Below are 14,134 nucleotides of genomic sequence, written 5' to 3' on the forward strand. Positions count from 1 at the left end.
CTGAGGTGAGCAGTGTATGAGTACTGCCTGACTGTATTTATTGCTTGTTCATGGACGGGTGGGCAAAGACGGACCAGTTTTCAAATGCCAGTGGATCTCAGGCACCAAGTTTCCACACACCTAGTATCTATTGTTCCAGCAGAAGAGATCAAGCTTCATCTGTCTACTTTCTTTCCACCATCTGTCTGCTGTAGATACTCATTCTTGAGTCAGTAGAATGCACCTCTCTCTAAATTGTCAGAGACACCCTTGCTTTTCTGTATGAGTGGACAATCACTCTCTCAAGCAATGATGTCAAAGGTGTAAAAGCTGAGCCATACGCTGTATTATATTTCTGAGCCAAGAAACTAAAGGAAAACCATCCAGAGGAAGAGATGATTCACATGTTCATCGCTTGATGGCTGCAACAGCAAGGGGTTGACTTGTATGTGTGAATTACATGCAATGTCATTACATGTAATTACATTACAGCTCAAACACCACACCACACAGACAGAGATTTCATATCCCTGCTAACCAGTGGTAATTTCAGACCCTGGACTTAGCTGTCTTAGGGGGCATCGGGGGGGCTGCAAACAGCCATGCAGGTCATCTCTTACTATTGCAGTATGCCAGGAGGACCTGCCCTTTTTGTTTGTTACTTATAAGTTAGATGGTGCTTATGTGACTTTGTAAAGCACTATATTCAAAGATATTGCTATAGTAATAACTATGGATAACAGGATGACGAACAAACATGGGCTGGCTACCTTTTGGACTTCCCATTTGTGAAGATGGATGGGATAAGACCTCTAAAGCTGTGATATGAACAACCAGCCTACCAATCTCCATGAACCCTAGGAACATCTTTATCAATGAATGTTTTAGTTGGCTGACTGATTAATATTTGCATGTCCTGATGCATGATGATCCAGCCACTTCAAGGGAAAAGAGGCAATCATCCTTTCTTTCCAGGCCATTCCTGATGTAGTGATTCAATTAAAAGAGACCTTCTGTCTGCCCAGAAAAGCCCCGAGGTTGCTATGGAATGGATGGCTGAGCTCACCATGTCTAGGAATCTCAGGCAGTGGGTATATCTAGAGGGGGTTTGGGGGATTAGGTAAAATGCTTTTAATAAATCATGCCTGCCACAGATTAACAATTAGCCATGAGGCATGGAATGCCATGGAATATCCGGACGCTTCCAGGCATTCAGAGATAGTTGTTGGGTAACGGCCCTTCCTAAGCAGCCATCTGGATAGCAATGGCTCAACTCCCTTACCCAATCTCCATGGTTAAACAGCTCCAGTTCTTGGCTACCTCTCCTAAGCCTCTGTCCCAATAATCAGTGTATTTTAAGGTGAACATCTGCTTAATACTTCTTTCAATTTTTTCTGCTTGACAGGGTTTTGTTCGGTTTTGGTATGGGATAGATAAATACCTGAGTAGCATTCCCTTTCTGTGTGTAAAAACAACTAAAGTCAACCATGAACAGCTAAACCAGCTATTTGTGCTGAAGTCCCTCTCTCTCAAATGTGGCTGACTTGGAGGGTGCTTCCAGATGGAGGGCTCCTAGCACTACCAATGAGAAGCCATTGTGCAAGGGCTGGATGCGCCTGATCTCGTCTGATCTCAGAAGCTAAGCAGGGTCAGCCCTGGTTAGTACTTGGATGGGGAACCACCTGGGAATTAGGCTTCCTGCACTGAGCAGGGGGTTGGACTCGATGGTCTTGTAGGCCCCTTCCAACCCTATGATTCTATGATCTATTCAAACATTTCTTTCTTAACGGATTATCTGTGATAAGAGAAATGATGCAAGAAGCAGTTATGAATTGAAAATGAAGGCATCTGGACACACACACTCCGTCCTATAAAATTCTGTGAATGATGCAGGGCAACGGCACCGTAAAAGCCTTGCCTGGAAGCACCTGGAATGTCCCAATCCAGATTTACAGCACAATCCTTTACATGTCTACTCAGAAGTAAGTCCCCCATTGACTTCAATGGGACTTACTCCCAGGCAAGTGAGTATAGGATGTTACGGATTTCACAGGGAATATTAATTACAACAATATTCTCAAATGGAAGATGTTTATGAGAAAATGACTGAATGAATCTGATAGACCAATGAAATGCCCTAAAATAAAACCAGAGAAGTGGTCAGAATTCACAGGGCTGGCCCAGACAACAACAAAAGAGAGAAAAAAGAAGGAAGAGACCATAGGTCAGTGGAACTGCACATGCTTTGCATGCAGAAGTTCCTAAGTTCAGGCCCTGGCACCTCCAGTTAAAAATCCCCTGCTAGAGACCCTGGAAAGCTGCTGTCAGTCAGAGCAGACCAAACTGGGCAAGATGGACAGTTAGTCTGACCTGCTGGCATAAAGCAGTATCCTATGTTCTAAATCCAGGAAACACAGCCAGCGTCAAGAGTAGGCATGGCTGGGCATCTGCCAAGCTCCCAAACCCCAGCAGGGGCCCACCGACAAGAGGCCCCTGGCGTTGCTCCTCCTCCTCACCATGGAAGCCTGCTTGTTCACCTGCCTCTCGCTCTGGCCCAGACAAGGGTGGCGTGAAGAGGAGGGGCAGCAGATGCCACAGCCCCCTTGCTCCCTGGCTCTCTGCCCGCCAAGCCAGCAAGGGGGCGCAATGAGGAGAAAGAGGAGGAGGAGCGAGAGCAGCTGGGGACAATGGCGGTGAGCAGGCCGAAACACTGAGGGAGGGGCCCAGGGAGGGGGTCTTGCCCAAGGGCCCTCAGAAACCTGGAGCCGGCACTGCCGAGAAACCTCCTTCGGGGGACTGAACACCCTGCCTGGGATTAAATAGTTAAAATACAATTAGCATCCATTCAAAGACACTCTTATTTCAGCTACACTAAATTTTTTTTAAAAAAGTGAGCTTATTTCAACTCTAGCTAGAAACATGAGGGATGTGAGAGTTGTGACCGGCCATATTTTCAAAGGCTACGGAACAGCATGTTTCTGCAACAACTGCAACCCCCCTCCCATCTTAAATTCAGTGGGCATTGTTTACTGTCGTGCCAGCTAAACAAATAGCTTGCTCAGAGGAGCCCTGCCACACGCCAAGTCTCAGATGCATTGTGCCAGCCCAGTCTTTTCAAGTGCTTACTCAGGACAGAAAAATGTCCCTCCCTCTGGATCAGGCACAGCCTCCCTCCGAAACTGACCAAAAGAAGCAATGCAAAGCAAGCAGCCTAAATGGGGCTATTCTTCCCACAAGCAACATGCGGCGAATGGTGGCGAAGTCATAAATCGGATTATTTGGACATGCTTTAGAGGTCCAGTGGTGTGGGAGGGACAAAATGAGATGGCGAGACTGTGGCGTGAAGATGATCCCTGTTATCCCAACCTAAGCTGTTTTGTGTTTCGTTTATAATGTAGACAAGGTTTCCGGTGGGTAGTAGCTACTCCGTAGAAGTTTTTTCAAAGCAAAAATGAATAAATAATAAACGCTATGTCTTTTGACTTTAGAAGATCTGCCAACTTGCCAAAGCCCTAAGGATACCAGCTGAAGAATTTAAATATAAGGGATGCTGGAGTGGTTTGCATTGTACTCAAAGGGGTTGTGATTTTCAGAAACATGGCCTGTCCCTGATCACACAGGGCATCTTCCAACCCTAAAATATTGCTGCATGCTCTTGGGAACATGCTACATGTACAGGCTGTCATACAAACTACAACACAAACCAGTTAAGCCAGTGACCTCAATGGGATTAGATCAGCCCAAATCAAAGTATTCTTGCTCAGATCTCAGCCCAGCCCAGCCCTCATTAATCCCCTCTGGGCGGGGTAGACTCAAAACACACTTAACCAAGCACCCTTCCTCCCTGATTGTTCTTACTAGAAGGCTAGACTGATACATCTCTGATCACAGATACTGCTGTGCTGGGCCAAATGGAATTTGCTTGTTGATCTAGGAAGACCATATTTTCTATTCAAGGTATTTGTGTAGGCTTATTCCAGAAGCAATGCGGATGCCAGTTTGGTGTAAGGTTGTGGATTCCAAGAGACCTGAGTAGAGTAGACTGTGACTGGGTTCGAACATCACGATAAGCCATGGTAGTTTATAAGCTCCTTATGGTAGCTTATAAACCACCATGGCTTATCATGTTGTCTGTGAGTGGTTTTCCCCTGCCAGGGTGGCTTATTAAGCCAAAATAAGCCACTCTGATAAGCCATGGTCTGCGGTAAGGTTTATTTAAACCACCATGGCTTATTGTGTCGTCTGGTACTCCACAGTGGCTTAAAGAGTGGTTTAAAGGTCCTCTACAGAGTTGCTTGACAAGAGCGGACAAACCTGCTGCCACCGTTCTGCTCTGGCTGGCAGATCTCTGTTTCTGAGATCTGCCTAGCAGCCAGGTACAGATAGCCAACGACAAAAGCTCTAAACCGCCCTGAAACACCAAAATAGGGCAACCGTGCTACTATGACATAGTGTGCAAAGTAAAAAGACAGCTCCTCTGCATAGCGCAAATCGCCTAATCTTCCAATCATGCAACGGTGAAATAGCACTACCATGACATAGTGCAAATTAAAAAGAGAGCTGCTCTACATAGCTCCAACCACCCTATCTCCCAAGTATGGAAGTGTGCAACTGTGAAATAGTGCTACCACGATACCGCTACATAGTGCAAAGTAAAAATAAGGAGCTGTCAAAAGCGTGCTCCTGCCCGCAGGGGAAATGAAAGGGATGCAGGTGAAAGGGGGGATGCAGGGTTTTGACAGAGCATCAGGTCCCTCCCTACTCGGGGAAGCTGTGTGTGAAGTTCTGTGCTAAACCTGCAAACTTCCAAGGGTTTATAGACACCACCCTCTTTTTGGTGCACACTGGGTTTTTTCACTCTGTGTGTAATCGTGCATGGTTTTGATGGTGCATCAAGTGCCTCCCTACTAGGGGAAACCATGTATGGAGTTTTGTCCTGATCCTGCAAACTTCCAAGGGTTTATAGATGCCATTCCCTTTTTGGTGCAAATGGGTTTGTGTTTTACTCCTTTGGGCAACTCAGAGACAGGAACTGCAGCGTGAGGGCAGGGAGTGGTACCCAGTGCAAAGAAAGCTGGGATACCAACCCAGCTGATCAGGAGGACTGTAGAGGGAGGAGAGGCAAGGGTGGGGAAAATAAGCTACACATAGTAGTGTAATTTGTCCAACCGTGTGGGGGATACAGTAGGTTATAAACTACTGGGAGTAGCTTATAAACCACCATGGCTTAAAGGTGACATGCGAACCCACCCTGAATTAAAATGGTAGAAGGGCCGACTATCCCTGCCTCACACCCACCTTTTTGCAATCTCAGTTTTTGCAGAAAGCAGGGTTCACACCACTAGGGCAAATTAAGCCAGGAGAGTGGAATTTATCTCCTACCCTGTTCCACTTCTCAGTTTTAGTTAAGATGCCAGATCACATCCGGCCAAACAAGAATCAAGGTTCCCGGCCTTCATTTGTCAGCAGTTCCAAATCGGGTGTCCTACTAGACATAGAACAGTCTACCCTTTGAAGGGCTGCCCAGTCCAAGTCCAGTTTAAAGATGAAGAACCATCAGAAGGGAGAGCAGCAGCAGGGGCCTTGACGTTGCCCATCAACACTTGGCACCTAGACAGCGGACTGAGCAAGAACATAGGTCACTTGGTCAGTTTTCCCCACTATGGTGAGATGTACTGAATTGCTTCCTAAATGACAGCAGTTATTTCTAACTGTGGACATAGGCATATAAATCAGGACATGCACGGTTTTGCAAATCCATCTCCTTTTTAGCCACCGTTTTTGGTGATGCATTTCCTCTTTTTTTGGTGATGGGTGGCCACCTTAGTTCCCAGTCCTGGCGTGCCACATGGGACTGCCCTTGAAGACTGTCCAGAAGCTTCATCTGGGTGCAAAACATTGTTTTTTAAACAATCTTTTGACAGGGATGTAGTGATCATTAAACATTGGAGCTCTCATAGCTGCCAGTTTGCTTCTGGGAATGATGGAATAGGCACTGTTTTTAACCTGTGAACAGCCTGAGCCCAGTGTACCCAAGTCTTCTCCCATCTGAGCCTCTGCCAGCTGAAGTCATCTGGAGAAACCCTGTTCCAAGTCCGTCCATCCATTCCCCTACCCCTCCCAGGAAATTAAGTTCAAGGCTTTCTTGGTGATGCCACCAAAGCTGGGGAATACCCTCCACAAGGGAAAGTTGGTAAAGACCTATCTGTTCCACCAGGCACTTGGATGTGATCCATGCTGCTGCTATTTTAAAAGTTATTGTTTATTGTTTTACAGTGCAGTCCTAAGAATGTTTACTCAGAAATAAGTCCCATTGGGTACCAGGAGACTTACCCCCAGGAAAATGTGCATAGGATTGTCTCTTTATGCATGTTTTAAGCAATGCTATAATTTTATGGTTGTTTATTTCATTTATTTTTTTACATTTCTACACTGCCCAAAAGCTGAAGGTCTCTTGTTGTTCTTGTCCTGGCATTTGTGCATTGCTCAGGGCACCTTTTTGGTAGAAATATGAAGCAATAGGGATTAAAGAAGCAAGAATGGCCAGAAAGCCAAATTATAGGTCAAATAAATGACGTAAAGCAATGAATAAGTGCAACACAAAACAATTAAGAAGTGCAATGCAAAGTTCATTTTTGCACACATTTGTTTACTTCAGCCACAGCATAAGACTTGAATTAGTGCAGATTTGGGGCAGGATCCAATAGTAGTCCTACCCAGACCAGGCCCATTCACTTCAGTGGGTCTAGTCCGTGTAGGAGTACCACTGAATAGTGCCCTTTGTGATCTTAGGAAGACAAGGAAATACGGGGTGGCAGAGAAGGATTATATTTATAGATAAGAGAGGTGCTGGTGGTCCACGCAGGAAGTGAGGGAGACACTGATGGGAACAGAACAGCTAGCTTTTCTGTGCACAAAGCGAATTAAGGTAGAACCTCTGCCTACCCTTTGCTAAAATTATCTCAGAACTGTAATGGTTAGCAACTTTTATTTTTTGCGGGATGGTGAGGAGGAAAATGAAAACTGGGATTGGCAGGAATCCAAATTCTGTACCAAATTTCGCATGGAATCACAAAAGAGTCATTTCCATACCACGGCCGTGCTGGTGAAGGCTAGGAGACAGGGGAAGCTGCCCTTTAGTTTGCAGAACATGGCAATACCACAAGGATGTATTTGGGTACACAGACAGTAAAGAGCCAGTAAAATAAGGTAATGTTATATACACATCCAGGGTAAATGTTTTTGTAGATGCCCTTAGAAAGCATAGATAAGCTGAGACTATTACAGAGAAAATAAACATTTGGAACACCAGAGAAAAGGGGCCGGCCAGCCCTATGACAGAGGAAGAGAGGTCACCCCTTCCCGAGCACGAAACTCAGCCATGTTGCAACAGCTGCGGCGAGACTCCAGCTGAGCACATTGTCAGGACTGTGGACTATGGTCAGCCGTGTTCTGGCCTATGCTGTACCTTTCCAGCCAGAAAAGCCAGCAAGCGCTATGCCGCTCACTTGCCATCTGAGCTGCAGAGAAACCCATCTGGTTACCAGCAACACAGCAGGACTGCCTGCTCAGGGCAACTTTTCTGTCTTGCCAAGGTTTCCCCTGGGAAATCACACAAAGGAAAAAGGCATAAACAGGCACAGGTACAAAAGCTAGGGGTGTGAAAAGTAATCAACAGGACCCAGGGATGCTTTTTAAAAAATGGACATATTTTTGCACAATGGCATCCGGGCGCTAGGGGCCTGTTTTTAAGATGAGCTGACTCCGCACTGCTTGCATTTACTTCACAAAGCAAAGGCAGTGTTTATCCTAGAGAGAGGCCTCCGAGGCTCCTCCAGGACAAGAAGCAGAAATGAGCAGAGCAAACATGGGACTCATTTGTCAGGCCGGCTATGCAATCTCTTTGTGACTCCGATGTGAAACTGGACTTTGGGTCTCTGCGAGATTTGGAGTAAGCGAGGCCTCAGATGGGACCTGGAAGAGGTTTGAAGTAAGAACATTGCCTTCCCTAAGCTATTATTTTTGACAGCTTTGAAAGTGCATTATATAGCGTCATGATCTAGCCTTCATATAGCACTTGGGGGGCGGGGTTCAAAGAATTTAACATGTATTATCTCAGTTAACCTTTCTGATGACCTGTACAGCAGACCATTATTATTAGTCCCCTACTACAGAAGGGAGGCTGGGCCTGATAGACCGAAAGTTTTGTAGGAGACAGTATACAACACAAACTAGTTAAGCCAGTGACTTCAATGGGATTAGATCATCTTAAATCAAAGCATTCTAGATTGGACCCCAGCCAGGTCCACAGCTCATTATATCCCCTCTGGGCCTGGTAGACTCACATATACTGAATCAGGCCCTGGTCTTTTGGACTGTTCTAATCATAAGGCTAGGCTGATAAGTCTCCCTTAATGATAAAACATGCTGATTTATCGAATGGAGTTTGTGTGTTGTTATAGGTGAACATGTTCGGTGTCTGGGGTAAATAAGCAATGCAGATTCAGATTCACTGTGGTTTCCTACTGAGATCATCACTGAGGTGAGATTTGAACTGGGCACTTCCTGATTTGCAGATCATATTGTCTACAGCAGGGGTGGGCAGATGTCAGGCTTGTGAGATCTACCTTGGTTTTTACTAGAACTCTGAGGTCCATCAACCCTGAGGTTTTTGTCTAGTGCAAAAAACATACACTAAAGGTGCAATGCTATGCAAGGTTAGACAGAAAAAAGGCCTACAACTCCCAGCATACCCTAGTCAGCCAGGCTTGTGCCCTTAGTATTTTAGAATTCTGAGCCCAGGAATGTGTTTTGAACGCCAGAACTGAATGGAAGTCACAGTTCTCCGTCCACACAAAAAGCCCCTCCTGGTTATCCCAAGCTTTCTTCAGTTCAACAGTATAATATTGCTGCTATTATTAAACAATTGGGAGTCAGAAATCCCCCACAGATCTACTGGTCGATCCAGAGGAATCAGTGTCCCCCACTCCCAGGGAGTCATGCCAGAGCAGTGGTGAGGCCGGACTTGGTCTCTTCATAAGACTTTCCCCCTCTTCTTGTGTGTGATTTACCTTTATTTTCGATATGGAATGATTGATTTTCCTCAACAGCGAATTTGTTGCTGAAAGGAAAGATTAGGTATGTCTCTAATGAATGTGCAGCATACCTTCTGGAACCATTTCCAGAGGGACAGAGTAGCCATGTCAGTCTATGTTGCAGAAGAAGAAAAACACACAGCATTCCCCTGGAATCCATGCTGGCCGGGGAATGCTGGAAGTTGTAGGACTTTTTTTTCCGTCTAAGCACAGCATTGCTCATAAAAACAGAGCCTGGAATTGCTGGATCCACTCTCATGCAATCCACCCCAGGTGACTGGTATTGCTTCAGAGTCCAAGCAATAGAGATTTTTACTCCTCCCTTTAAAAATAAAAACAAAAACAAGTCCCAATCCAGCCTTCCTCAGGAATGCAAAAGGGAATGAAACACTCGGGGAAAGGGAGGAGGAAACCCTCCCACACAAATCTGGAGGGGAGATGGGGAAACCTCATCCCTGCAGTTTTCTGGGGCTGGGCAAGAAAAACCTAACTAACCTCCTCCCTTGGACTACAGCCAGGTGTGTGCTGGCGAGGCAGGCTGCCTGTCCCCTTTGTGCCCTTAGGACTGCTCATTTATATTTTAATCAGAAACAACCCAGGACTGCCTGTGAAGGCAGGATGATTGGCTTTCACTGCATACCACCGCCTCCTGCCCTGCTGCTTGCGCATACCCAGGGCACATTTCTGGGGAAATCAGTGACATCACAATGTATCTCACTCTATGGGAAAACACGAGACTGCAGCAGAAGAGGTAATGTGTCAAGGCTGGAGAAGGGGCCACCTGGGGGGATCTCATCTTTATGCACGAGAGAGGAAGAATGGAAACTGCAGAGCCCAGTTTGCCTTCTCTGGAAGGAAGGCCGATGACAAAAATGGCAAAGCTCCTTATAAATCAGATTCACAAAAGTCAGCACAAGGAAAGCACGCTAGTCTGTACTGACATGACTTCTGTCAAGTCCTATATACATTGCTGGGGATAAGTTAATGATAGAAGTATTACCGCCACCATCAATAAGCATGATATTTCTTTGGGAATCTCAGAGTCTCTTTTCTGAATGGGGGATGACAGTGACTGAGGCTTAATAAACCAGACCTTTGCTTTTAGCAGCCGTCGCTCACACTTTCTGAAGCAACAGGTGGGCTTTTCTGAGCTGGTAACAGCAAAGCGGGTGTTGTGGGAGAGCGGGATGGAAAGACTGCATAGGTCCCTTTGGTAGACGGGGTGGGATCTACCAAGAGAAGTCAAGGAAGCTTGCTTGTTACAGCCAAGATCAGGGTCAATGCTGTCAGAGATCCAAGACACCCCCCCCCCCCCGGTTTATTACCATGCTGACTCAGGGGCCGTGAGCAAGGCAGCCTGCACAGATCAGCAAAAGTCCTAGGAGCAGCTGCACTGCATAGGACGATGGCCTTGCTGTGGGGCTCTGCGTAGCGCTGGCCTGGAACACTGAGCGGCCATGAAGCGCTGCTGAGCAGCAAGGCCAGGGGCAAGGGCGAGAGGGTCCTTGAGGGGCGATCAGCCCCTTCCCTGGGTGGGTGGCTTTGCTATCGCCTTGGAAGGAAAGCAGCGAGCCGAGGACGTTCATCTCCGCCAAGTGCCCCGCAAGCCAAGCGCTTCCCATGGCGGCTGGCCGGCGCGGGGCATTTGCTTCCCAAGGATGCGCCCTCTGCTCTCTCAGCCCCTTCCGCCCATCCTGCCCGCGGACACGGCGGCACACACGCCAAGAGGCAGGCAGGCAGGCGCGCCAGGCGCCGGGGGCAGAAAGCGCGGCGTGCCGGCTTCAAAGCCCCGCCCCTCCTTTACCTTGCTCTCCTCCTCCTCCTCCTCTTCCTCCTCCTCCTCCTCCTGCTCTTCTACCGCCACCGGAGCAGCCTGGCTGGAAATCTTCGCCTCCGGGGGGTGACTCCGCTGTCCCGTCCTTGCAGCCGCCTCCCCCGCGCCGCTTCCCTTCTCCTGGCGCTGCTCTTCCTCGCCTTCTTCCTCCTCGTCCTCCTCAGCCCCGATTTCCTCCCATCTCACCTCTCCCCTGACCGCCTCCGGCTCCACTCCGCCTTTCGGAAGCCCGTCTCTGCCTGGCTCTGCGCCCCCGTCCCGGATTTTCTTTCCTCCGTCTGCCGCAGCAGCGCTCGCCTCGTCCTCGTGGGCTCGGCGCTCGCCTTCTTCCTCTGCTGCTGCTGCTGCAGCCGCCTCCGCAGCTTTGTCCCCTTCCGAGGAGGATCGCAGCTTCACAAAGACCGATGCCAGAACAACCGCCAAGACGGTGAAGAGCAGCGGGACCGCGATGTACAAGTCGACCCCTACGTCCATTCCTCCTCTGGCGGCAACGCAGACCTAAGCTGGACGAGGCTCGAGACCACTGCCCGCCGCAACGGACCAGGAAGCAGCAGCAGCAGCTGCCCCTACTAATTACGGATCGTTTCCCTCGCTCCTCCTCCTCCCTTGTTCCGCTGCCGTGCAACTGACCAGCTTTGGTTAATTTCAGCGGCCTACAAGCACGCGCGACCGTCTGACAGAAGCAGCCGCCGATGAAATCCCTTCGCTTCTGAAGCTGGATAGGGTTTCACAACACACGCGTCATACCTTTGGGCCCTGCCCACAGCTGCTACTTCTGCCTCTCGGGCCGCAAAAGTTCTGGGGATTTTCGGGTTGTTCCTCCCGCCCCCCGCGATTGTGGACTTGTACATGTTGTCACTTTCCATTTTAAGGCTGTAACCGGAGGCAGGCTCCGTGGCTTGAACATCAGCCACCTACCCTCCCCCTTTTCTTTCTTTGCATTATTTACCATTTTACCTGATTAAGGACACAATCCCTATACATGTTCGGACAGAAAAAAGTCCTACAACTCCCAGCATCCCCGCAGCAGCTGGCTGGGGAATACTGGGAGTTGTAGGACTTTTTTTTTTCTTTCTGTCTTAGCATGCACAGGATTGCAACAGAGTAGTTCTGGGGAACTCGAAAGCTTGCACAGCAACCTTCAAGTTGGTCGAATAAAAAGTATTCCCCTAATATGGAATCTGTATAAATAATGTGATCTCTCTCATTTATCCAGCCTTCTCCAGAACTGTTCCCAAGGAGTTTACACCATCCAATATAGTTACCATCACAATACCTTGCTTAGCAAGGCCAGAAGAATAATCCCTAATGTATGTGCCATGAAATGAGGCACAAAGTGACAGAAAGCTTCTCTACCCCCTGCCCCACCCACATAAAGCACTTCCATGATGCCCCAGCACTCCTGGATTTGTCCCATGGCCTGTGCATAAACCAGAAGCAGGAAAGGGAAATTAAAGCTTGCATGCCAAGCTCATATCCTGGGGCTGATGTGCTCTCCTGTAAACAGGAGCTCTTAATCCTACAGTTCCCTGTTCTGCTTCAGCCAGAGGGGGAGGGGGAGGGAAGGACGGGCACCATAATTTTGCAGTCAATGCAGATGCAACCATCACGTTTATTGGTCTTGAGTTATTGCCAGGCACATGGAGAGGCACTGTTTGAGGAGCCTTGGGAGGCAGGAATGGTACAGGGTGTCTGCTTTGATGCTATTTGCAAAGATCTAGAAGGGAAACTATAGCAGGAGTGTTAGTCCTCCCACCCCCCACCTTACTCTTCTTCATGTCTAATGTTGAAAATTACACCAACGAACAGGTAGCATTCTGTCTGCTTTGGCCCGTTTTAAGATTTTGAGGGTAGGTGTTTTGTTTTGTTGCTGAAAGGTAGTGGCTTCTAATGCTGGTTTGGATTCTAATATGCTCTCCAATTTTGTTGACATGGAATTGTAGGCCAACCAAAATACACACTATGACATTTGGCAGTACTCTGGAAGAGCAGAAAAGAGAAGGAATGACTTGGGCTTTCATCCACAACTCCTCTTCATTTCCATGAAAAAATGCCCCAAAGTTTTAAACAGGTATGTATAAATGAACCATTTAAGCCCTTACAGATAGATAGCAGTCCCTATGTTTCATGTTACAGTTCCTAGTTTTATCTGGGGTATATTTACAGTGCAGTCTTATATGTTTCTACTCCAAAATTAGCACCACTGAGATCCATGGGACTTGTTCCCATTGTGTATAGATTTGCAGCCTTAGTAACTACTTTCTGTTTAAGGCAGTGGATGGAATGCTTTGTGCTGAAGTGTACACACACACACACACACACACACAGAGAGAGAGAGAGAGAGAGAGAGAGAGAGAGGGAGAGGGAGAGAGAGAGAGAGAGAGAGAGAGAGAGAGAGAGAGAGAGAGCAAGCGCTTACGGGGCTTGCTGACTCACTAAAGATAATCACTACTCAGGGGCAGTCAGGCTTCAGGAATTGCCAGGAGACTGCATGGTGGGCTAGGTGGTTAGAGGGTTGTTTGCACAACACGCCACAGTTTGTTGTGGTTTATTGAGGCCGCAATGAGGGTTAAGTAACCCTTGCATAACCCTAGAACAGGCCATGGGTTATGTGAGGGTTGTTTAACTCTTGCATAACCCCTGCCAGGAGGGGGTTGAATATTCAGGAACGCGTCTGTGTAGGCTGCGGTTTGTTGTGGTTTATTTAAGCCTTGATGAGCTGTGGTGTGTCATGCGAACCCAATCCCTGTGTGTGGAGCTGCTTGCAGCCACCTAATATACACACTTTCAGTTTACGCTGTTAGCTTGCAGGCCAAAGGGAAAGGGGTTAGCCTTAGCAATATGGGGTTGCGTAAGTAGGGCTGCTCCAATTTCCTAAAATAAGGCATGCCTTGACATTTCAGAATATTCCATTCTATTAAGAGTTAAAACCACAACACAACACAACCAAACCACATCAAACCAATTTTGTCTTCCTTTGTAGCAGAGGGCATAGTTGTCTACAGTACCCACACTGGAGACAATTTCCCAACGGTCACACTTCCAAGTATGCTTTCAAACATGCCCCAAACCTCTGGCTTTAAGGACTGGGTTCATTTTCCACCTTGAAGGGAAGTCAAATTATTTTATTTAGCCTGTTTTAGTCCTACTAGATTAAATGGTTTTGGCATAAATCCTACCTGGAGTGTGCCTTTATAAACTCATATTTCACTCATTTCTTGTGATA

At 47.5% G+C, this 14,134-nt stretch overlaps 1 protein-coding gene across 5 annotated transcripts in view; it reads right to left on the reverse strand.

Annotated features, from left to right (window-relative positions):
- MXRA7 (matrix remodeling associated 7) overlaps positions 1 to 11,619 on the reverse strand; it is a 77,167-nt gene extending 65,548 nt beyond the window's left edge. For 4 of the 5 annotated variants that reach the window (XM_084838215.1, XM_084838216.1, XM_084838217.1 and 1 more), the window contains exon 1: positions 10,879 to 11,619. In XM_084838215.1, coding sequence (XP_084694341.1) covers positions 10,879 to 11,382 — 504 coding nt within the window. In that variant the 5' untranslated portion in view covers positions 11,383 to 11,619. The remainder of the gene's footprint in view (positions 1 to 10,878) is intronic. The other variant, XM_084838219.1, reaches the window with a different exon arrangement.
- Between the last annotated feature and the right edge of the window lie 2,515 nt (positions 11,620 to 14,134).

Source organism: Heloderma suspectum, chromosome 2 (assembly GCF_057233095.1).
Source record: "Heloderma suspectum isolate Gila_16-S chromosome 2, 16-S_ref, whole genome shotgun sequence".
NCBI classification, from domain to species: Eukaryota; Metazoa; Chordata; class Lepidosauria; order Squamata; family Helodermatidae; genus Heloderma; species Heloderma suspectum.